Raw genomic sequence first — 26,457 nt, 5'->3', positions numbered from 1 at the left:
AACACATTATGAGGAAGAAACATAAAATATTATTTAACAAGGTCTGCCATTCAGCCCTCTTAACTGTAAGAGCATTATCAGTATTGTACAGCAGTTTCAGATGTCAGATATAAAACAACTTTTTGAGTCACAGTGCCAAACTACTGGTATTATATTTGGATCCTTCTTTTTCAGCATGAAGGACTGGCATTTATTTAATAGACAGATGGTACAGCCATATACTTGGTCAGAGGATTTAGGAATTTCTTTGAGAAAGGTTCATTGTTTTTGTTCTTTTATCATAGCTTCAGTTTGTATACTTACTTTGGTTAGTGACTTAAACTGTTTTATTAGGTATTGACAGATTTCATTAACAGGGAACGATGATAGGTGAAGATTAAGTTGGTATGCGTGTACAAAATAAAACTGTCTATATGTATATTTGTCTGCTATGTATCTGTTTAAACACTGCTGTAATGGCGATATAAAGAGAGAGAGATACCCATTTACTAATTCATAGAACCCCTTTCCACCTTTTCAAGTTCGTTATACATTTTTCTTTTCAAGCATCGTGTTCAGACATTGCAAATCATCAGTCTGAAGGTTAAGGGTTACTTAGATTTTTGCTTCTTCAGCATCAAAAAAAAAAAAAAAGTCTAAACATTAATCTTATTATTAAACTCAGAAACAATATAACTGTCTGGCTGTGATCATAATAAAAGGCAACGTGAAAGGTGACTTAATTCCCAATGAGATTTCTCTATGTTCTATATGACCTTTCTACAGTATATGCCATTAAGTCCTAGTTTCCAGCCATCATTACAGCACGGGAGAGGAAATCTCGTTTAACAGATGTGTGATGTACGTCTAGACAATCTGATAACAAACTACACACAACATTTATGTTGAGAAAATTCAGCTTGATCTTTGTTCCCAAATAACATTGGATCAGATCCATAGTTTACAGCATCTGTCCCACACGTATTTAATCTGTATTACGAGTACTGAACAAGTTAGAGGAGGAGAAAATGTAGATTTACTGTTCATTGGAACTTTATTGTTTATTTAGATCTGTCTTGATTCATTTTCATATTCAAATTTTAAAAAAAATACATTTTATTATTACATCATAAAAAGTCTAATATCTATTAAATATCATATCTATTTAACATATCTATTTAAATACTTATTAAGATTACTGTGCTAGTAAGTGTTCCTTACCAGCTCCTGACTATGGCTATCACAGAAAGTTGTGTGTTCATGTAATTTTGTGCAGATCCATGTTGTAGAATTGCGTTTTGTTGTCTATGAATGTGATTAATCTCTTATAGGATGCAATAGGGAGTGTTAATTAACCACTACTAAAGTGTTTTAGTTTACTGATTTTCATTCACTCAGCTCAAACAGGTCATTCCTTCTGATATCTGTATTATTACTTTCCACACCGTGTCTTTATCTCCACTACCTTTGAAACAAAGTGATGCACATGTATTGCCTAACCCTATCGTTACTGAGTGTACCTATTCCTTGTGGACAGACTGAACTGCAGGAAAGAACTGTTAACAAGATGAGGTTATGGTCTGAATTACCAAGTGGGGTAGTGTAGTAACTCTGAGAGCTACAGTACATTAATGAGTTTATCTATATTTACTCAAACCCCTATACAGGAATAGTAAATTGGTGTATGATTTTATGAAAATAAAAGTAGGTTCTGTGTGCATAAGAAACAGAGAAAGACCATTTTCTGAAAAGAGTCGCATGGTGAAAATCCATGTTCCTACATTCATACGTTATGTTAGATGCCAGACTTTTTATGATGTAATAATAAAATGTATTTTTTTTTTAAATTTGAATATGAAAATGAATCAAGACAGATCTAAATAAACAATAAAGTTCCAATGAACAGTAAATCTACATTTTCTCCTCCTCTAACTTGTTCAGTACTCGTAATACAGATTAAATACGTGTGGGACAGATGCTGTAAACTATGGATCTGATCCAATGTTATTTGGGAACAAAGATCAAGCTGAATTTTCTCAACATAAATGTTGTGTGTAGTTTGTTATCAGATTGTCTAGACGTACATCACACATCTGTTAAACGAGATTTCCTCTCCCGTGCTGTAATGATGGCTGGAAACTAGGACTTAATGGCATATACTGTAGAAAGGTCATATAGAACATAGAGAAATCTCATTGGGAATTAAGTCACCTTTCACGTTGCCTTTTATTATGATCACAGCCAGACAGTTATATTGTTTCTGAGTTTAATAATAAGATTAATGTTTAGACTTTTTTTTTTTTTTGATGCTGAAGAAGCAAAAATCTAAGTAACCCTTAACCTTCAGACTGATGATTTGCAATGTCTGAACACGATGCTTGAAAAGAAAAATGTATAACGAACTTGAAAAGGTGGAAAGGGGTTCTATGAATTAGTAAATGGGTATCTCTCTCTCTCTTTATATCGCCATTACAGCAGTGTTTAAACAGATACATAGCAGACAAATATACATATAGACAGTTTTATTTTGTACACGCATACCAACTTAATCTTCACCTATCATCGTTCCCTGTTAATGAAATCTGTCAATACCTAATAAAACAGTTTAAGTCACTAACCAAAGTAAGTATACAAACTGAAGCTATGATAAAAGAACAAAAACAATGAACCTTTCTCAAAGAAACTCCTAAATCCTCTGACCAAGTATATGGCTGTACCATCTGTCTATTAAATAAATGCCAGTCCTTCATGCTGAAAAAGAAGGATCCAAATATAATACCAGTAGTTTGGCACTGTGACTCAAAAAGTTGTTTTATATCTGACATCTGAAACTGCTGTACAATACTGATAATGCTCTTACAGTTAAGAGGGCTGAATGGCAGACCTTGTTAAATAATATTTTATGTTTCTTCCTCATAATGTGTTATATTTTATAAATATATTCTTATATATCTTATATTACTTTTTGCCTTTTCTTATACGTTGAAATGGGAGAAGAGGGATCGATGCTGGTGCGAAGGTGATCCTGCACAAGGACATGTCTTTGTAACCGTAAGTGACGAGTCAACTTAATCCTTCACATGGTATTCATAAGGTGCCATAAGTTTCTGCTTCTCTATGGGTCATGCTGAAGTTTGAACAAAATGGTTTGACTTAATACCCGCAGCAGTAGTGTACAAGTCATTTCTTCCTAATTTGTTTATTAACTTTTATTGTATGCCTAAATGCAATAAAAGTTATTTGCCAGATTCAGATGCTCCTAAACAAATTATTATAAAGTATGAGTTGGTAACTGATCAACAAAGATTGTACTATCATTTCTAATATAATGCATTAAATATGGACCACTATTTTCACTGAAATATTTCAGAGATTTTTTTTTTTTTTTTTTACACTAGTTTACACTAAATGTCTAGTAGAACCTTTTAAAATAACTCGACTGCTTCTATAACTTTGGCTTGTAGTGTATATGACTGCTCCCGGTCATAAATCCCTACAAGGAAATAAACGTTAATTATTTTGACTGCAGATCAGGAGTGGGTAAAGACAGACTGGTGATCTGATCTATATTATATATATATATATATATATATATATATATATATATATATATATATATATATATATATATATACGTGTACCTTAGATAATACCTCTCTGAACGCCATGGTGGGACGTTCCCGAGTTGACGTACTGTACAAGTCCTAAGCATTAGATCACCCCAATTACTCTTGTATACTCTTTTCATACCATCGTGATCTTTGCCTGACGAAACCATACACAAAACATATTTGACATTTGGGGCCTCATTCTAAAATCACCAGACATCAAATGCACAACCGTTTTGTCTTACTGCCATCACAAAATTAAAATGTTTAAACCTTAAGTAACGTAGTCACGGAGGGTGTATATATTTTTCACACTACATGAAGTTTGGGGATCCTTATAGACTGTGGAACAGAAATGTACTCAGTGTGTCTCTGCCGTTTTATTTTATATTGGAGTACAACCATTTTTCTTTTTTACCATTAAGGATGAAACACTTGTTTCTTTTAAAACATCATCTTTAAATGTTTTTCTACCTCCTAACTAAACCCTCGGACTTAAGACACGATCTTTGGAGTTGTTGACGCCCTGCTCAGGGTTAAACAACAACGTCTTTACATTACCTTCATTAATAAATTGTCAAACTAACCTCTTGGTTTTTTAATTATTTTTTTTTGGAGCAAAAGTCAGGTCCTCTCTCATTTCAACAGGTCCTCTTGTTGGTGAATACACAGCAATCATCTAAGGGTATTAGGATTTCTCGGAGCAGACATTGTAACAGATAGTTGCAGAGTTTCTTCTGTGTTTTAACTACGACATCTTAACCATTATTTTAACACTGAGACACACGACTCCCTTTAATTCGTTAACAAACACATTTGTAAGAATTCTGGTCAGCAAAACCCCCAAAAGAACACCTGTGTCTCTCTCTCTCACACACACACACACCCCCGCACACCCACATGGTCATCAGAGGTCATATATGTACTGCTGGACATGGGATGTCAAAGCATAGACAAAAGCTTATGTATTTAGCGATAGTTCTGTGTAAGTATCCTCACTGGCGAACCATTTTCTGAAATCTTGTTTATAGTTTAAACAAAATGCACGACTCTTTTAAAACACCGTCTTTAAAAAGGTTTTTTCACCCTTAAAATAACCTGGTTAGAAGGTAGGATATGTAATACATATTTTCATTTTCTTCAGACATATTGTCACTTCAGTCTCCACAACGAATAACACCGATGGTTTTGACCTTTCTTTCAGTAAAAGAGAACAACGACATCATACAGCCTTGAAGGACTGTAGAAATGTTTTACACATCACAATGTTTTTCTCAACAACGTAGCCAATAAATAGTTCAATTATTTCACAGACCTCAGTCTGTTCATTTCTTGACAGAAGGATTACACATAGATCATACACATAGGGAGCTACACATGCATAACATGTCCACAATTCTAATACATCTACCACATTCAGTCACCAGGTCTAGTATTTTCTGATAGATTAGTTACACAAACTGATAATTACCACAGAAGTAATTTCAGAAACAAAGATTCACTTAAACCACAAATGTACACATTGGTAGGGATCGTAAAACCCTGAAACACACGACTCGTCCCTTAATTCATTAACATAAACACACTGTAAGCATTCTGGTCAGCAAACCCCCAAGAAACACATGACTCTCTCTCTCTCTCTCTCCCTCTCTCTAACACACCCACACACACGCACGCACACCCACACACCCACATACACACACACTTCAGACACTGTCACCAGAGCTCATAAATGTAAAATTTACACTATCTACAGAACTGTCACCCCGGGAAAACACATGTAGGACAGTGTGTATACGCCTACAAGACATCGCCCGGAAAATGTGTCTTCTAGTTTAAACAAAACTCTCGATTCTTTTAAGCAGCACTTTAAACATTTTACATCCTAAAGGGTTAGGTTTAGAAGGCACGTAATACGCGCGTTTCTTATAAAACACCGTCTTTAAAACGTTTACCTCCTATTTAGAAGGTATGTAAAAACTTTTTTTTTTTTACATTTCTTCAGGTATATCAATGTTTTAGAGTATTTATTTCAGTAAATTTTTATTCAAAGTCATGCCATTTTCTCAAAAGTGCAATCAGTAAAGTTTAATTTATTTCACAAGCTTACATTCTGCTCATTTATGTTCACATTCAACCATCATGTATTTTCTAACAGCGGAGCTATACAAAACAAACCCCCACAATCTAAATTTAATGTGTGGTTGCAAGATAAAAATTCTAATTTATTGAATTAATTAAATATTTAAAGTTGTACACATTATTTTGATGAGTTGTGTTGACATAATAATGTTGATAATTACATCAACTTAATATTGTGTGTAATTTCTGCATTAATTGATTCAAAACAAAATTTACGTTGTAGTACATTTACATTTATTCATTTAACAGAGTGTTAGAGATCCTGTAGACTGAACAAATACTAAGGACATTACAATGTGAGTATCATTTCACTTACAATTAAATTCTACTAAAGCAATGAATTTGGGGCATGTTCTCAATAGTGATATGACCAATAGTGGACTCGTGTATTGGCTACACCTGCTAATACATTTGATGGACTATTTTGCACTACTACACGTAGCTAATGCTAGTCATATTTAGCAGTGTAATTAGAATATCTACTCTTTAGTTTACCATAGCAGTGGATAAGAAGGAAAAAGTTTCATTTGACAAATCTGCTCATCTAGAGAGGGCTTTTCATTTGTGCTATAGGAAAGATAAGCATGATTACATTTCTGCTTATTCATGTAAACCTCAACTACATTGTGTAATCTAATTTCATGTATTGATACATTTTTTATTTTATTTTTTAAAATCTTTTGTCATTCGCACACGTAGCCTTCTAGCTCCACAGCCTTTGGACTGTGGCTAGTTCTATGAGAGAGATAAAAGTAGTAGACACAGAGTGTTTCTTTTTTGTCTATATTGCTCATTTCATTCAGTGCTTTAACGTCTATAAATCCTGCAGAGATGTTACGTATGAGATTTGTAATGTAAATCACACTGGATTTTACTTACTATTGTTATAAAACTTAAAGGCAGTCATTTTTCCTGGTTTAAAAGACTGCATTCTACTGCAGACAATCTAAATGGAGAAACGTAATTTTAAAAATGATTGTCAACTTAACAACTTGTGTTCATAATTATGGTAATTTAGTACATAACACTTAAATTCCTTTTAAATAATGTGAAAATAAAGTGTGTTTGTGTGTGTCATATTTTTGTTTGGATGTCTGTGTGTAATACACATGGCCATTCCATGTATAGTAACATTTGTGTCAGGAATGGATGGGATCCCGATTTAACATAACTAGTAACGTTTGTGTCAGGAATAGATGGGAACCCGATTTAACATAACTATATATATTTTTATGACCTACCTCAGAGTGTTAGAAAGAACATGTGTGCAACGTGTGTGGGTGGAATACACATGGCCGTACCAGGTATGGTAACATTTGTGTCACGAATGTATGTGATCCAGATTTAACATAACTATATATATTTTTATGACCTACCACAGAGTGTTAGAAAGAACATGTGTGCAACGTGTGTGGGGTGGAAAACACATGGCCGTACCAGGTATGGTCACGAATGGATGTGATCCAGATTTAACATAACTATATATATTTTTATGACCTACCACAGAGTGTTAGAAAGAACATGTGTGCAACGTGTGTGGGGTGGAAAACACATGGCCGTACCATGTATGGTAACGAATGGATGTGATCCAGATTTAACATAACTATATATATTTTTATGACCTACCACAGAGTGTTAGAAAGACCATGTGTGCAACGTGTGTGGGGTGGAAAACATATAGCCGTACCAGGTATGGTCACGAATGGATGTGATCCAGATTTAACATAACTATATATTTTTTTATGACCTACCACAGAGTGTTAGAAAGAACATGTGTGCAACGTGTGTGGGGTGGAAAACACATGGCCGTACCATGTATGGTAACGTTTGTGTCACGAATGTATGTGATCCAGATTTAACATAACTATAAATATTTTTATGATCATGACCTTTGATCTAGATATAGAGAGTTAGAATGTGTATCTTTTTGACCTTTGACCTATACCTGTCAAAACTAAGGTTACAATATATACAAACTATCTCTCTCTGTTGTACCAACCAATCTATCAGTGACAGCACTCTGGCTCATTGTTTATTTACCAAATAGTTGTTGCATAGCTTAGAAGTATATGCTTCAGATTGTTGTCCTGTCCATTCAGTGATTAATTCGTTTCCAGTAACCACTTTATCCTGTTCAGGGTTGCAGTGGATCCAGAGATTATCCTGGGAACACTGAATGTGAGGCAGCACTTAGGGGCATAGCTGATCCATCTACCGACCTGTTTTTGGGCAGCTGGAGGAAACCAGAGAACCTAGAAAAAACCCGGGGAGAGATGGGGAGAACATGCACAGACACTCCACACAAGCAGTGCCCAGCCAGTCCACTACATAACTTGCAACCCAAATAAATATGATTTATTTGCTTTATTGGGCAGAATAACTGGTTTCTGAGCTAATAAAATCACAAAGCTTTCTCTAATAACCAATTAGAATGTAATCATGATTAATTAAATGTGAGCTAAGAATGTTTTTTTTTTCATTTAAAAAAAAGTTTTTTTTTAATTTTATGCAAAATAAAAAAGATATCTACACCCTAAAGCTTATTGCTGTGCTTTACCTGCAAAAGTAATACATCTAACTTGTTCTTCTGAATAAACATTATCTAAGATCTACAGGTCAACATGTCTTGACTTCCTGTAGTGAAAATTGTTGACAACAGCTCTAAAATACATCTATTTCAATGCAGGAAAAAAAATATATATATGAAGGAAAGCCACAGAAACATAATCAGTAGAGTATAGTATATGATGTATACTACTGTATATCATGACAAGAAATTAACACTAGACTGTTTTTACAAATTTCAAAAAAGTTGAGAGGAAAATACCATTAGCACCCATATTTCAAACTCATTTCAACTGGTGCATTAATAAAGTTAAAGTTATTTGGGATTCTATCATCCAAAACAAAATGTTAATATGGTGTGGAAGAGAGTAAATCAAAACGAGAGTCTAAAAATAGTTTCCCTTTCTTCTTAAGACAGTCATTTTCTTTTAGCAGTTGCATTTATGCAAATTCAACTATCAATAAAACATGAACTATATCTCCTTTATTAAAATGATAAAGAAGGAAGAAAAGTTAATAAAAAAATGTGGCAAATGCAAAACTTGTTTATATAACAATATAATATTTGGATTACAAAAATATTTTTTGTGTTACAAACAATATGTAAAAAAATTTCTCTCAAATAAAATGAAAACAAACAAACAAACAAACAGAAAATCTCCAGTAATCACTTTACTTATGCCACAACTGAGAAGTAGGAGGTATTCTCGCTGTCCACAGAGCTGAAGGAACCTGTTGTCCTGCGACTCATTCCTTGACCCTGCACCCATTTGGTCATCCTGAAGCATGTAGCAAACCTCAGAGCTGCCTTGAACATCTGGAGAAGCTCATGGCGGAATTTGACACCCACAAAGCCATATAGCAGTGGGTTGAGGGCACTGTGAGACAGTCCCACGCTCTCTGTCACCAAGATGCTGATATCCAGCATGTAGTTCAGCGTGCAGCTGGGGTTCACTATTTCCATTAACCTCAGGCTGTCAACCATCTTCAAGATGTTGTATGGTGCCCAGCAAAGCACAAACACGACCACTAGAGAGATGATGAGCCTGAGGGAGCGTCGCTTCTGCCTGCGTGTGCTTGTGTGGCACAATGCATAGAAAATGCGTAAGTAGCAGTAGAGCATTACCAGTAATGGGAGGCCAAAGCCTAGCAGCAGGCTGACAAGCTGCAGACTAAGCTGCCATTGTTCAGAACTTGCCACGTTGAAGTCTAAAATGCAAACTAGCTTACCAAAGCCAGGTAGCACCACCACATTTCGGAAATGGATGTCAACGGCAGCAAGACCGGTGCAGCAGATCCAGATCAGTGCACAGGCTAACTGAGCCAGACATGTATTGCGCCTCCAGCTGGTGTGGACTGCGTGGACTATGGCCAAGTAGCGATCAAAGCTGATGCAGGCAAGGAAGAGCACGCCGCAGTAGACATTCAGTGAAAAGAGTGCACCTGCCACCTTACATATGCCTATGGTGAACACCCATCCACTGATCCACTGGGCTGCAAAGAAGGGCAGAGTCAAGGCTAGCAGAAGGTCGGAGATGGCCAGGTGGAGCAGGAACGTGTCAGTCAGTGAGAAGGCGCAGGGGCTGTGGTGGGACTGACGATAGCGGCGGATTACAAGCAGCACTAGCACGTTACCCAGTACAGCCAGGATGAAGACCACAATGTAGGCTATAGGGGCAAACAGACGAGAGAATTCCCATGTCGTTTCCAGATCGCAGACTGATTCATGTGCATGTGTTTCATTATAGTCATAATCTGAACTCATCGGGTAATTCTAAGGGACAAACACATGAAGGTTAACCTTGTGAATGATGAATCATGAACTAGAGTACAGTTGACAATGTAGGCCACATACTGTTCACATGCCTAGGTCATATATTAATGTGCCCCATAACAATAACATTGTTAACTGTAAACTAAATGTTTACATTAAATGATCAGGTAACCTAAATATTTAATATTTTGTGGCTTTTATTAAATTGCACTGCTAAATGAAGGGCAACTCGAACAAGATAAGACAGTAGCTTCAGTAAAACAACAACAACAATTTGCTTTATAGTGAGATATGTTTCTTACAGACAGTGCTAAAAAAACACAGGATAGTGGATTCAAACAAAACTAGACTATAGGCTATGCCTATATAATAAATATAGGCATAGCTATATTTATTATTATTATTATTATTATTATTATTATTATTATTATTATTATTGCCCGGGACAAATCTTAGTATCTTGGCAAGGGGTTTTCCCCCAAAGTTCTCTGGAGATAACCTAAACTCCTAAACCTAAACTGAAAATGCATTAACAACAATTATTTTCCACAAACCGCTCTGGAAATGCTTTGATGCCAATTTCACAAGAAAAAGAAATCTAAAAAATAATGCTTGTCTTAGCAGGCTTTAAAACCATTGCTACAATAAAATCCAAAAACCCTGTTAACTACTTAGATACGTATCTAACTAGCCAGTCAACTAAAACAATAATCTAGGAACAGTCTATTTTATGTAGTGTTTGTGATGCCATTCCTTGAACGTTATTGCTAGTAAACATTTTTAATGATATACAGTACAATAACAACCTGAATCCAAAGGGGGTGTAAAGGGAATTCCAGATGTATAAGGGGGATGGTTTTCTTTGTCATATTTGATACTAGGGGAATGTCTTACATAATTTTGTTGATTACCCAATCACTTTCTCACCAGATGCTTGGTTGGTATTTATATATGTACAGTTTGCACTGATTGTATGCATGTATGTACTCATTCAGCTGTATCTTTCTCTGTGTTTATAAGCTCTCTATGCAGCTCACTTTCATTTCACTGCTCTGCATTTGTACTCTGTGTCTGCATCACAAGCAGTACAACAGATATTTTGACCTTACGAGAAAATCACATTTTTAAATATAAAGATTATATTAAAATATAATCTTTGCAGAAATTCTGTAATATAAATGTAGGGCAATCATTCCATACACATATTCCAGAAAAAAGAGATTACTAGTACTTATTATCCTAATTTAATTCACCTTTAAACCTAATCAAATTCTTCATATGGGTCAGAAATAATAAATAGGACAACCCAGAAACAAAGTTTAAAAACAAACAAACAGTGTGAAGTCAGATGAAGCAGTGTGAATTCAGATTAAGTCAGATTTCATCAGGCTATTAAAGGTTATTTACGCAATGACTCCTAACTCAGGTTTATAATAATAATAAAGTTTATAATAAATAAGTTTCAATACTGGAAAAGTATACCAGTCACTTATACTGAAAAGCCTCACACTCCAGTCAATGACAGAAACATCAGTTTTGTAAACTTAAGACAAATACATCAGTTGCCTTTACCCAAGGTTTAATAGCCACTGTTTTCTCCAGTTCCTCATTTATACCACCAAACCTCCCACCACTGCCTAGCCTCTAAAACTATATATTGATTAGGCATGATGATTTGGTGTTTTGTCCCTAGTGTAACAGAGACACACAAGTTGTGTTTTGACAGCATATGAATGAAATAAGCCTGTGTGAATGAAATAAGTGCCCCCTCCCAGTAAAGTTTCTAGTAAAGCAACTTTAGTTTTGTTTCAATGCAGAAATGGTCAAAATACATAACATACATAAGAAAATAATATAGCTTAAGATCATGTGTTTGAGATTTAAGAGGTTTACAATTCATAGACTATCCAAGTACCAATGAATGTCACCATGCATCATAGAAAACTATCACTTTAACCTAATAAAAATGCATACATTTATGTCAAGTACTGACAAGTAAGGGTTTCTCAAACGAACTTACATAGTCTGCAGTAGCTGCCATTATCACCAAGAAGACTGGACATTCAACAGTGCCAATTGTGGTCTCACTGTCTCTCCTGTCTTTCTGTCTGTTCAGCACATATTACACAGTGAGATGAAGAGTGATGGAGAGAGAAAAAGGAAGTGGGGATTACAGTAGCAGAATCCTTACGAAATGCAAAAACATTACAAAGGGAAGTGGCCCCTGGTTTTGTCACACACATTTGTAAGGAAAAAAATTACAAAAACACAAAGAGAAATGCTGTGGCAAAACAACAAAAACAACAAAAACAACAACAACAGATAGAAAGAAAGAAAGAAAGTAAGAAAGTAAGAAAGAAAGAAGGGCAGCAGTATTAGCCCTGTGCGCTGTGTGGGAGGGATGACATTACGCTCTCTCTCTCACCTATCAATCACAGCAACACTATGCAGTTGTGGGCATCTGTGAGATCATATACGTAGAAAGGGACAGCCAGTGCTCAGATGCCCTGTAATGTAGCATGTACGGCAAAAAAAGATGCAGTAGCTTCATGTGCTTCAGAGGAAGCACCTACCAGCCTTCACCCTCCCTCACCTTGTTGAATTGCCAAATAGTGAGAAAATAGGGTAAAATAAGACTAAAATGGATGGACAGAAAGACAGATAGATAGATTTTCTTTACTTTATAAAACCTTTTAGAAAGTGGCAGAGAAATGAATGATGGATGACTGACATATTGATGTGGTAAAGTCATTAAATCAAATGAAAGGGAAAATGATTACAAGCATTTATAAACTGTAAAAAGAAGTTGTATGAGACCTTTTCACTGACTATTGCCGTCAGAATTGCTAGGAATAACCACGGACAGAGGAAGTGAAAAAGATGTGGACAGCAAAAGAATGGTTTAATAAATTGCTCAACCGTAGCTGCACGTTTACAACAACTGTCTGACCATCATGTCTGGTAAGCCATTTAATATTCAGGCTGTTATGTAATAGCACTGTCATTTCTCCTAATTTGTATTTGCTTTGGAGATTACAAATGTCTTATCAGTTGACACAGTGCTGTGGAAAGTAGTTGCCCCCATCCTGAATCCTTCTGTTTTTGTGTATATCTCATACTAAAGATCTTCAAACTAAATACAACATAAAACACAGGCAATCTGAGTAAACACACATTACAGTTTTTATTATAATTTTTTTTTGCTCAAGCAAAAAAAGTTATCCAACACCTATCACCCACGTGAAAAACTAAATGCCCCCTTAAACTTAATGCTGGAGATCAGTCTTTCGTGGCACTGTGGTAGAATTTTGGTCCACTCTTCTTTGCAGAAATGCTTTATTTCAGCCACACTGGAGGGTTTTCGAGCATGAACTGCCTGTTTAAGGTCCTGCTCTCATTTGGTTCAAGTCAGGACTTTGACTAGGTCACTCCAAAACTTTAATTTTGCATTTATTGAACCATTCAGAGGTGGACTTACTCCTGTACTTTGGATCATTGTCTTGCTGCATAATCCACTTGCGCTTGAATTTCAATTTACGGATTGAAGACCGGACATTCTCCTTTAGTATTTTCTGGTAGAGAGCAGAATTAATGTTTCTCTTAATTATTGCAAGTTGCCCAGGCCCTGAAGCCGAAAAGCATCCCCACACCATCACACTTCCACCACCATGCTTGACTGTAGGCATGATGTTGTAACCCTTCCTATAGACTGATGTATTTCAATCACCGTCTTCCTCATCATTTCTGGAATTTCTTTCAATTTTGGCATAGAGCGTTACTGACTAAGACCTTTTAATCAAATTCATGCTGTTGAAAACATTCTATTTAAGTCTTGATTTGATTGAACAGGGTTTGCAGTAATCGGGCCTGGTTGTGTCTAGTCCAGCTGAACCCCATTATGAATGCAGTTTCATAGATTTATGGAATTAGTAACTATGGGGGCAAATGCATTTTCACACAGGCCCAGTTACAATAAACTACACTAATTCTACCTGGGACTACTTTTTTCTTTCTTTCTTTCTTTTTTTTTTAAAGCAAAGGGTCGTCATACCAAATATTACAGAACCAGCCACAGAGACTTCTGGAGACATTGGCTGTCGCACTTGCTTCTTATTTTTGCAGCAAAATCCAGCAGCCTTCATGGTGTTTTTTTTTTCTGAAAAGTGTCTCTTACCACATAATATGCTGCTTTCTTTACAGACATACACACATTTTTCTGTAACATTTCATTTTGTGCTGGAAAACTAATGTTTGGAAATCTAAAATGTTTTTGCACTGACTCGGTAATGTAGAAGTCATTAAAAAAAAATCTATAACAACTTTTGTACTAAAAAAATGGGGTTCCTAAGACTTTTGCACAGTACTGTACACAAAACGGAAGAAATCAGGGCAAATACTTTTTCACAGCACTGTATTTGAATAAGTCTTTCCTAATCACTATATGGTTGTATAATTTAAATGCTCAAAATCATTTAAAATTTATTTAAAATCAAGTGTAATGTGCCCATGCAATTTCTTAATTTTAAGGTTTCTTTTCTGTAGTGACCTCATTTAGCACAGAGTAGCACTGTTGCTTTACTCATATAAAATATATGTATTTTAGATGCAGATTTAGTTCAGTCAGAAGTGTGTAATACTTGTATTAGCACATGGTGTTCCAGTAGCACGTTGTACAAGTGCTTAATGCAAAATTTGTGGTCTAGTGACTGGTTGGTTTATTAGTTATGGACAAGCTAATCCTGAAACATGCCATTTTGTTGATATTATCATATTATGGGATATCATATAAAATTAACTGGTGGTTAAAAAAATTAATTATTATAATTTTTGTTGTATAATTGTCAGGTTAATAACTATAACTTTAGGAAGGGGCAAAAAAGAAGTTCAAGAAAAAGCTAAATATGATCATCCATCCATTTTCTGTACCACTTATCCTACACAGGGTCGCGGGGAGCCTGGAGCCTATCCCAGGGGACTCGGGTCACAAGGTGGTGGACATGCTGGATGGGGTGCCAACCCATTGCAGGGCACAATCACACACCCACTGACACACTACAGACAATTTAAAGGTGCCTATAATGCATGTCTTTGGACTAGGGGAGGAGACCGGTGAAGAATGAAGAGAACACGTAAACTCTGCGCACACAGGGCAGAGGTGGGAATCGAAACCCCCAACCCTGGAGGTGCGAAGCAACCATGCTAACCACTGAGCCACCATATTACCCCCAGCAAAATACGTATGTACGCAGACCTAAATAATAAGACCTGTGATTCAGAGTGTGGGGATTTAGCAGTAGTGTTGGAAAGGCTTACCATGTCGAAAAATAACTCTTTTTTTTAATACAGTTGAAAGTATTTTCAAATCAAGAAATGAGCATCTGCTGCATATGGGATGTGAGAGCAGAACAGATTCCTCAGCCTGATTTCCTCAGAAACTGGTAATGACATTATTATGTATAATAGTCAGAAACTGTTGTGTTTTGTCTCTGGACATAGCCTTATGTTTTTGGTGTGGTCTCAATGAAAATAAAATAGACCTTCCTCTCAGTGCACTATTTAAACATCTCTTAAGTCCTTTTATAAGAATAAAAGCATTTCATAGTTATAAAATGGTGTGGTGAGATATGCTATAGAACGTTACTTCCCAGGGCCATTACTGCATTCAGAGTAGGAAAGAAAACATTACTGCCTGATATCCTGAGTGAACATTCAGTGACATGCCTTGGTGAGTAAATAGTAAAGTCAAACACATCCACAGATTCATTTTTCTGATAAGCCTTTCTTATTACTCTTTTAAACAAAGCTTACTCTCATTCTCATTTTGTCCATGTGCTCTTTTTTTGCACCTCCAACATAAAAGGATCACATTGGACTTTAATTTTGTACTTTAAACAAAGCCCTATTGTTCAGTATTGTCGCAATATGGGTCATTCCTTTCATGTTCTGTTTTAGACCTTGAGGTATTTCGAAAATGTGTTTAGCCATTATTGTGCATGCACTTAACCTGACCCTATATTACCAATCTACTTGGTGCAATAATGGTTGACAGTGATCATACTTTAAAACATTCCACAGAAATCTTGTGTATTCTGTCTAACAGGTTGGAACGTGTAGTGAACATGCAGACTGTCATAATAAAATGGCAAAAAGATAAAGAAAAATTAAGAGTTAGTCCTTACACAGCTTAGCACGTTAAAGCATTAGCTGAGTGTGATACCAGTTCTAACCAAAAAATACAGTGAAAAAAAAAATATATTTATAAAGACAAATTTTGTAGAACTACTGTATGAATACTGTATTTTGTTATGATACAGTTTCAATAAAGAAAGTGACAAGTAACACCTGGGAACATAAAAAAAAACATATACAATGACCTAAAATTATACAAGCGCATAAATTCAGTTTTCATATATATAATATACTATGAAACATTTGTCTTTATGGACAGAAAAGTAAGCATTATATGTAGATTCAGTTTAATTTCATATAGAGAATTGGAGAAGGCACTGTTTGTAAAAGTGTGGCATAGGTTACAGAAACTGCATCAATCAAAAAAATATCAAGAATTTTGAGTTCCTCCACCCTTTTGTGGGAAGACCACCTCCATATGCACACATAAACACACAAAAAAAGTTCTACACATGCATACAATATTCATGAATAGTAGATAAGGGTGTGTAATGGAAAATAAACAGAAACCTAACTCGCCCCAAAATCAAACACCATTTTGTATAGCATGGCAGGTGAGCTGCCCACCCTATACTTCTTATCAGGGCAGCAGGTTGCCTTAGCACTGAGGAGAAGGCTATGACATCATAATAAGTATAAACGGTAAGGATTTCTTTTGTCCTCCCATTTGCGCTGCTGACCGTGAGCTCCCACATTCGCCAAGATCTACAACCTGCCACGGACCAAGAGTAAGTTTTCTAATATAGCAAAAATATTTTAGAGGATATTTTGAAGGTTTTAGGTACACCAGAAGGGATTTTAACATTTATCAGATACTTAGGCACTGGTTTAAGTGTTATGCATATGGTATATCTCTTAAATACAACTATCATGTCTAAATATTGAAGCCTAGTAGGTACCATACCATTTTAGACATTAGAATGTTTATATGTTATGTGTGTTTGTGGCAGTGATGACATATCAAACTGAAGTGATCAACACACAGCCTCAGGTGACAGTCACCAGTTATACTGTCTCCACGGGTTCCTCTGACTGGAGCTCCAATCTCTGTGACTGCTGTGATGACTGTGGCATCTGTAAGTGGATGTATATCTGTGTTTTTATTCATAATCATATTAGTATTATTAGTAGGCAGCATGGTGGTTCAGTGGGTAGTCCCTGGTTTGATTCTCAGCTCAGGTTACTGTGTGGATGCACAGAGTTTCACATGTTGTGTCTGTGTGGGTTTCCTCTAGGTTGTCTGGATTCCTCCCACCTCCCAAAAACATGACAATTGGTAGACTGGCTATTCTAAATTGCCCATAGGAGTGAATGTGTTTGTGCATGGTGCCCTGTGTTACACTGGCATCCCAGCCAGGGTGTATTCCCACCTCACACCCAGTTTTCCTGGGATAGACTTTGGATCCAACGCAACCCTGACTTGGAAAGAGAGCTTACTGAAGATGAATTATTATGAATGTTAGTGGTAGTAGTACTAGGGGTAATGTTGGGCAACATCTCTAAACACAAATCCTGTTTTATGGAATTGTGGAAACTCTGTCCTGACTTATATCTGGTGAATGTGTGATTGGTAATTGGTAAAAGACTTTCTTACACCATTATGTTTTATTTTTTGCCTGCTTTTAAATTTTAGAACAGATGTAACCAGGAATCTTTGCTTTTTTTTTTGGGAGAGTTGACCTTCAGCTGCAAGCAAATTCTGTTTAACCAAAACCAATGGCCAATTCAGATATAATAGAATGTATACAGTGGAACATAGTGTTTGTTCAGTATGCTTCTTCTGTGCTGAGTTTATTATTACTGTAATACAGTATATGATCAGAATTTAAGGAGACCAGAATTTCAAGGTGAATAGTCCTTCTTTATAAAAGAATGGCCACTCTGTGTGTCTGGCTCTCCACAGGCCTCTGTGGCACGTTTATCCCCTGCATCCTGGGTTGTAAGGTGGCACAGGATCATGGTGAGAGCTGCTGCCTACCCTTTCTGCCTGGATCAATGATTGCTTTAAGAACCAGCATTCGTGACAAATTCCAGATCAATGTAAGTTTGTCTATAATAGGACAGGCTCACTTTCTTTTAACACTATAAAAGTTATCGAGCAGAAAACCAAAAAAACATGCGTCTTTTATTTTGTCCTTTAGAGTATTGTTCCTATTGTTATGATAATTTTATATTTCATTGTGTGCAAGTAATGCACAAGTAATTGAATAATAAAAAAAGACAAGTAATTTATCCAAAAGGTAACGGGTTAGAATTTCTTCAATTTTATCAAATGACAAAAAATCTCAATTCACAATAAAATGGTTATGATGTAGAATATTTGAAAGCGCATATTTGTACATACATATTGAATTAAATCCTATGCACATTAAATTAAATGACTAAATATGTTCTATAATTTACTTAACATGACACACATACAATATTTTGTGATTGCTATGGTACAGTCAACTTTGAATGGTATCTAACACAGAGTAATACAATAGTATATGCAGTACAATAGTATATCCAGTATGTGAATGGCTGTACATGTTTACGCAGGGGTCTATCTGTGATGACTGGTTGGTTATGACCTGCTGCACGTTATGTGGTCTCTGCCAGATGGCTCGGGAACAGAAAATGAGGGGCTGAGGAATCCAAAAGGGCCTGGTGGCTTCTTGATTACAAAATTTCCTCTTCTGCATATTAATTTATGGATAAATAATAACTAGTAATAGAAGTGCTTTATTGTAGACTGCCTTGTACAATATTATTTTTAGGCAATGCAATAATAATAATCATATTATTATTATTATTATTATTATTATTATAGATAAATGGTGACTAGCCATTTCAATAAAATATTTGTTTTTGAGTCTTTTTGTCAGTGCTTTGAGTGTGCTTCAATCACAGTGCAAAAACTTTGAGTTTCCACGTTTCACATCTTTACGTTCATTTGACTTCCTCTTTCTATTCTGCTGAAATGAATTTTGGTCTTTTCCTGAAGAAAAGAGAAGGTGAGGGACAGAGAGAGTCAGTAAGGCTAAAACAGACAAACAGACAGAGCCCTTTTCACTTCTCAAAGATTTATGCAGCAGCATCTGAAAAAGGTAAGTTGTACAAATATAATATGCGAATATTTTTACTAAATTAGACAGTAAATGTATTCAAGCAGTGAGAGACATTTTAAATGCTTTTCATTTTATCACTGCAATCATGTCAACATAATTCACTTTTAAGTACCTGATAGTTTTTACGCTGAAACAATTTTTTAAACTTCAGCTTTCTGTAAATAAATATGTTGTTTATTATTAAGTATCTGGAGTAAAAATCCAGCGTTGAGAATGCACAAATATTGTATGTTCACACATTTTAATTAAACTTTAAAAACAACCTATTAGAGGTATACTCATGTCTTTAGAAAAAAAGGTAACTTGTGGCCATGAAGGGATGCACATGGCCAGCAACATTACTCAAATAGGTTGTGGTGTCTGAGCGATGATTGATGAGTATGCCAAGAAAACATTTCCCACACCATTACATCACCTCCACCAGCCTGGACTGTTGACACAAGGTTGGGTCCATGGATTCATGCTGTTGGTGCCAAATTCTGGCCCTACCATCTGTCTGTCTCATCAGAAATCCAGATTTATCAGACCAGGCCACATTTTTCTTTTTTTCTGTCCAGTGTTGGTGAGCCTGTGCCCACTGCAGCGTCAGGTTTCTGTTCTTGGCTGACAGAAGTGGAACTCAATATGGTCTCCTGTTATTGTAGCTCATCCATCTCAGGGTTAAAAGTGTTGTGCATTCTGAGATGCTTTTTTGCTCACCACAATTGTATAGAGTGATTATCAGAGATACTGTAGCCTTTAGTCTGTCCATTCTCAAATAAGCTCTCTCACCAACAAGGCATTTCCATCTGCAGAACTGCCGCTTCTTTATTGAATCATTCTGTGTAAACTCTAGAGACTGTTGTACATGAAAATCCCAGGAGATCAGCAGTTATAGGAATACTCAAAACAGCCCATCTAGCACCAACAATCATGCCATGATCAAAATCCCTTAGATGATCCATTCTTATGATTGATGTGATCATTAGCTGAAGCTGCTAAATAGTGGACACTTAATAGTGGCTTCATTAAAGCCACAATTTCAATTTCAACAATGTTTATTTTGCCAGTGTATGAGCATGAAATCAACCAGCTTCCTCAAAGTTTCAATTAACAAAACTTTCAGTACTTTTTTCTGCTAATTTATTTCTTAAGTCAGGGATCTGGGAGGGGCCTGCTAAGACTTAATTATTATATTTTTTTTGGCAAAGTATTCTTTTCAAAGGTGCCTGGTGTGCTTGGGAATATTATCTTGCAAGATTGCATCCAAAATGCCTCTGTATAATTCTGCGTTCATGATGTCATTGGCCTCTTTTACACTACTGTGGAGGAAGGAATTTTTTTTTGCTGATCTGGAGTGGCCTTCTTTGTGCAAACAGATGCTAGTAATCAATTATCTTCAATTTCATACTGGTGCCCCTAGCAGAGTAACCACATGGTGTAGTTCATCACTGAAAAAATGTCAGTGACTTTGACTGTGGCATGGTTGTTGGTGCCAGACAGGTAGTTTGACTATTTCAGAAACTGCTGATCTGGGACTTTCACACACAACAGTCTCTAGAGTTTACACAGAATGGTGCGAAAAACAAAAACCCAAAGTGAACAGTAATTCTGCACCTAGAAACGCCTTGTTGATGAGTAGAGGTGGGTAGTAACGTGCATTACTTGAGTAACGTTTTGAAAAAAAAAAATACTTTTAAGAGTAGGTTTAACTGGCCATACTTATACTCTTACTCAAGTTCATTTTTAATCACAGAAGTGTACTTCTGCTTCGCTACATTTGGCATTGCTTTACTGTTAAATGTTAATGAATATATGTAGTTTTAATAATTATTTTATATCATGTATAATGAGGTTGTGAGTCTTGCAATATACTGCAGTGGTATAATGCAACTGCTCACTTATTTACCGGCTCAGTCCTGGAAGATCATGGCCGAAGAGGGTAAAAAAGCGAGCGTGCTTCTTCCCCTTCCCCCACACAAACATGCTAACACACAAACACTCTCTCTCTCACTCTACACGCACTTTCTCTACTGTTCTGTTCCATAATTTGATCTTTTGTTCTTTGTTGTCTTGTTTAAATGCAGATATTGACAAGTTTGTGTTGTGAAAATAAAGACAGACAACTGTTTGGAAAACATTTGATTTTTGTGGTGTGTGTGAGATTTTGTGTTGAAAATGGCAGGTTGTGTGTTATTGTGCCCATCACAGGACTGGAATATACTGCTTCATCTCGAACTCAGGTTTAATATCATAAACAGAACAGACAGACTTCTCCATGTTCTCCATGTAGTTTGAGATTCAGGATTTTCCCTTCATTTTAATCAGATCCGAACTAACTAGAAACTTGCTACTTGAGTAGTCTTCTCATACTTGGATACTTTATTACTAGAGATGCACCGATACTAAATTTCTCAGCCGATGCCGATAACCGATTATTCAGAGTGATATCGGCCGATAGCAATGAACAACACTGATAGTTCAGCCTTTTATGCCTTCTTTTAAATTAATAATTAATTCCACAATTCTGAAGGAAATGCAAATAAAATACTGGATATGAAATATACTACTCTAAAATATATTTTTCTGTGCAATATATACTCATCTTCATTTAAACCTTTCAACAGTGTACTATTGCTTTAATTCAGTGCGAGCAGCTCTCTTTTGATCGACAGGATAAATCAGCCCTGATTATCGGATGTTTATAAACGCATGAAAAATTATACCGATTATTGGACGGTACATCAGTGCATCTCTATTTATTATTCTTACCCAAGTAATTATTAACATTATTATTTTTACTGTTACTTGAGTAATTGTTTTTATAAATAGTTTTACTTGTACTTGTTTTTGGCTACTCTACCCATCTCTGTTGGTGAGAGAGGTCAGAAGAGAGGTTAGGTTCGAGCTGACAGGATAGCTGCAATAACTCAAGTAACCACTCTTTACATCCAGTGACATCCAACGAATGCACGTCATGTCAAACCTTGAAGTGGAAAGGCTAAAAAGCAGAAGACTACATCAGGTTTTACTTCTGCCAAGAACAGGAAGCTGCTAATCAGCTGCAGTCATGATCCACAGAACGCTCTGAATGCACACATGGTTCCAAAAGAAGTTTTACAAGTTTTAGGCACACTATTATTTTTGTACAAACTTTCTTATAGATTTTTTATTTTATAATTATAATTAAACATTACGGAAGAATTTTGCATGTCAGTAAAGAAAGCAGCATATTACATAAGAGACCACTTTTCAGACAAAAAACACAATGAAGGCTGTTGGCTTTTGCTGCAAAAATAAGAAGCGAGTGCGACAGTTTCCAGAAGAACCGTGGCTGGTTCTGCAAGATGCTCAGTATAACTCACAGCTCATTTCCTTATAAAACTGCACTAAATTGTACCGGAGACTACTATTTTTAGTTTTATTTTTTTTGTGTTACACCAAATATTGACTTTATTTCATTTACTACGGTTTACTGCTCTTTATGGTATTTTTTTTTTTTTTTTAAATATAGGAATTAATTATTTTGAAGGCATCTTTGCTCTACAGCATTTCTATGCATGTGCCTATAACTTTTGCACAGTACTGTACATACTGTAAAAATGCTTTTGGATGATCTTGCTCTCTTATACCTGGAGATAACAGAGGAGTGCTCCCACTCTGTTGAAATAAAATGTTTTTATACATTTTTTTTTAATTATTGGTATCTTTAATAATCCCCCCCCCCCCTTTTTTTTTAAATCAAGTATGGCCATTAGGAAACAGTCAAGGACATTTTTGAAAGTAAAAACTGATTAACAGTTGCTCTTTTCTACTTTCTTTCCAGACAGAAAAGTTGCTCTTTGTTCTGTGGCTGACCCTAAATGCTGAGAGAGTCCAGATCTTCTATATTATAAAATTTTAAATGGTACAGCTCAGAATGAAGACCTGAAGTTTTGTTTTTGAAAACATACTGGGACAAACACAGCTCTACGAAATATGGCCTCCTACAGGAACCAAGCATTGATCTCAGTCTCAATAATTGCTTCAATGTTTCAATTCAGCATGAGCTACAGTTTCAGGAATTGCATTGAAAGTCCTGGCTCAAACCATACAACCTTCAAATGCACTAAACGCCAAGCTCAAACAGTTACTGCCATTGTGAGTGATATACCACATTCTGCAACAAACATTTCAATCTCTTACTGCAAACTTGTCAAAATTCCTCCTCAAAGCTTCAGTCACCTGCCAAAGCTTAGTGATCTGCAACTAAACAACAATCACATGAGGAACATCGACAATGATGCCTTTGCTAATCTACAATATCTTCATACATTGAACTTGTCCAGCAATGACATGGTTCATCTCAATTCTTCCATTTTCCGTGACCTCCAGAACCTCAGAACTTTGATCCTGGCTGACAATAGATTGACAAATATATCTTCTGACTTATTTTCTAATTTGTCCAAATTAGAGATTCTGGATCTACGTATGAACCAGTTAATGAACTTCTCTGCAGTGGTGCACTCCATATCAAATCTGAAAGGGCTGAAGAAACTGGACATTTCCTTCAACAGACTTATCACTTTGCTACACTCAGCCAGCCTGCCACAGTCACTTTCCCAACTTTATCTCGGTAATAACTTGCTGACCACACTGGAATGCCAGAATGACTTTCTAAGTAGTGTCCAAGTGCTGGATCTCTCTTATAATAAAGTTCTGACAGCCCAGGCTTTCTTTGGTCTGAACCTGAGCAATTTGGAATACCTGCGTCTGCATTCCACCAACATTTCAATCATAATGTTCCTTAATCATACTAATGTGATGCCTTGGCATGTAGACTTCTCAGGTTTGGGATTAAGAGAGCCCCAAATGCTAGTTTCATTGTGCAAACAACTGTCATACTATCCAAATAAACATATTGAAAAAATGCTCCTTCAGAGCAATGACCTAAATGGTCTGAATAATAAGACATTATCTCACTGTCCCCCGATCACTAATGTTTTGGACCTTTCATACAATCAGCTGAAGAGCATAAGCTGTTTGCAATTCCTTGAAAGACAAAATCATCTTGCGAAACTCAGAGTTGAACACAACCACCTTACACGTCTAATAAGTTGCAAAAATCACACAAAATTTCCCCACTTGAAAGAACTGAGCTACCGCTACAATCGCATTCTTGAAGTGAATTCCTTTGCCTTTAGTCATACACCAAATCTGACAACTCTTCAACTCAATATAAACATAATTGCCTACTTGGATCGAAAAGCACTGAATGGACTTAAACAACTTGTTACACTTCGCCTGGACAACAACCTTCTGTCTGATCTCTATAAAGAGAGCTTTGAGAACCTTCACAGTCTTCAGACACTTAACCTACGCAATAACCAAATTTCTGTCATATTCAACAACACCTTCTACTCTCTCAGTAAGCTGAGCATTTTAGATCTAGGTGGGAACAAGATAACACATTTAATGCCCCTAGCATTTGAAGGGCTGGACAGCTTGAATAATCTTTACTTAGACCGCAATCATCTAGCAGAAATTGATGGTCACCTGATTGGAAAACTGCATCGCACACTGCAAGTGCTAGATTTACAAGGCAATTTCATCCATTACATCACAGAATATGTATACTCCCCATTTATAACGCTAAGTAAGCTGACTGACTTAAAGTTAGATGGACAAATGCCATATGGTATAACCTTATTACCTCATGCATTTTTTCGTGGTCTCACTTCCCTTAAAAGTCTTTACCTCCGCAACAATCATATCTCTTATTTCAGCACGGACACATTTGACGACCTAAAAAATTTAACGTTTTTAACATTAGATGATTCATGTGTTGGAGTGACCCAACTCAAGCCAGGAATTTTCAAAAACCTTCACAAGCTGGAGACATTAACAGTTGAGAACATGGGCATCGGTTCATTCTCAAAAGAGGTGTTTGGTAATCTCACAGGACTGAAAGTTTTGCATCTTAACCGCAATGCCATGCAGACCTTGGATGTTGACTTGCTGGAAAATCTAACTAATCTACAGTATCTAGATGTTAGAAATACTCCTCTCAGTTGTAACTGTCCCAACAGTGAGCTCCAGAATTGGACAAAAAACAACCAGAGAGTACAGCTTATATACCTTTACAACCTGACCTGTCCGGATGTCAAAGGGTCAAACTTTTACAACTTTGACACTCATGTATGTTCGGATTTTGGAGTGTATTGGTTTGCCTCCACTTATATTGTAACATTGTTAGTAACATTACTTCCACTACTTTATGTCAAGCTCTACTGGAAATTTAAATATGGCTACTACGTCTTCCGCTCTTGGTTTGGCGAGCAGTGGCGTCGTCTTCGGGAAGAAGAAGAGAAATGCACGTACGACGCTTTCATTTCTTACAACTCGGCAGATGAAGAATGGGTGATGGAACAGCTTCTCCCAAACCTTGAAGGGAGTGGGTTCCGACTTTGCCTCCACCACCGGGACTTTGAACCAGGCCGCAACATAATCGACAACATTGTGGCAGCGGTTTATAACAGCCGCAAGACGGTGTGTGTGATCAGCCGAAACTTCCTCTGCAGTGAGTGGTGCTCCCTGGAGATCCAACTGGCCAGCTACCGTCTTTTTGATGAGATGCAGGACGTGCTCTTACTTGTCTTTTTGGAGGACATCCATGAGCGACAGCTCTCTGCCTATCACCGTATGAGAAAGTTTATGTTGAAAAAGACTTATCTACAGTGGCCAGGGCTGGACTGCACAGATCCCATCAAGGCACAGGAGCTGTTCTGGACACAGCTTAAGAGAGCTTTAAGGAGCAGTAACAGTAGAAGCCAAGACGAAGAACAGACGTTGGAGAATGTTCAGAATGGGCAGCAGACAGATGATGCAAGAGTAGAGGAAAGAGAATATTTCATGAACCAGGAACAAATGGATGATGGGCCATATTACCCAACACCCTAACAACAGATTTATGCTTCATATCTAGTCTTGTTCCTACTGACAAATCATGAAAGAAATTAAGCTTATAAGACTGAAAATAGATGGTACCAATTTTTTTTATTAATTACATTTTCCTTAAGTGATGATTAACTTGTGCTGGCATGAGACTTATTAACAATGAATAGAAAGAAAA

General features: G+C 36.4%; 3 protein-coding genes across 4 annotated transcripts; 2 read left to right on the top strand and 1 right to left on the bottom strand.

The window, feature by feature from the left end:
• Positions 1–7,531: 7,531 nt before the first annotated feature.
• cxcr3.2 (chemokine (C-X-C motif) receptor 3, tandem duplicate 2) lies at positions 7,532–12,651 on the bottom strand. Its single transcript, XM_053625327.1, has 2 exons — positions 12,089–12,651; positions 7,532–10,068 (listed from the first exon to the last, which is right to left on the bottom strand). Exons 1-2 carry the CDS (start codon positions 12,107–12,109, stop codon positions 8,971–8,973), a joined length of 1,119 nt encoding a protein of 372 aa, XP_053481302.1. The 5' UTR covers positions 12,110–12,651; the 3' UTR covers positions 7,532–8,970.
• Positions 12,652–16,667: 4,016 nt separating this feature from the next.
• On the top strand, positions 16,668–19,111 carry cnfn (cornifelin). Of its 2 annotated transcripts, XM_053625314.1 has the most exons (4): positions 16,668–16,985; positions 17,208–17,333; positions 18,161–18,297; positions 18,799–19,111. In XM_053625314.1, coding segments are annotated over exons 1-4 (354 nt in total). In that variant the 5' UTR covers positions 16,668–16,984; the 3' UTR covers positions 18,889–19,111. The 2 variants fall into 2 exon arrangements, with proteins under 2 accessions (XP_053481289.1, XP_053481280.1); XM_053625305.1 differs by having other exon boundaries at positions 16,668–17,333.
• A 22-nt stretch (positions 19,112–19,133) lies between these two features.
• Positions 19,134–26,381, top strand: tlr21 (toll-like receptor 21). The gene is made up of 2 exons (XM_053625260.1): positions 19,134–19,346; positions 23,173–26,381. The coding sequence occupies exon 2, from the start codon at positions 23,325–23,327 to the stop codon at positions 26,283–26,285; it is 2,961 nt and encodes a 986-aa protein (XP_053481235.1). The 5' UTR covers positions 19,134–19,346; positions 23,173–23,324; the 3' UTR covers positions 26,286–26,381.
• The last annotated feature ends 76 nt before the right edge of the window (positions 26,382–26,457 follow it).

The sequence above is a fragment of the Ictalurus furcatus genome, chromosome 1 (assembly GCF_023375685.1).
Source record: "Ictalurus furcatus strain D&B chromosome 1, Billie_1.0, whole genome shotgun sequence".
NCBI classification, from domain to species: Eukaryota; Metazoa; Chordata; class Actinopteri; order Siluriformes; family Ictaluridae; genus Ictalurus; species Ictalurus furcatus.
The sequence above is the reverse complement of the archived record's forward strand: the minus strand, read 5'-3'. Positions and strand labels throughout refer to the sequence as shown.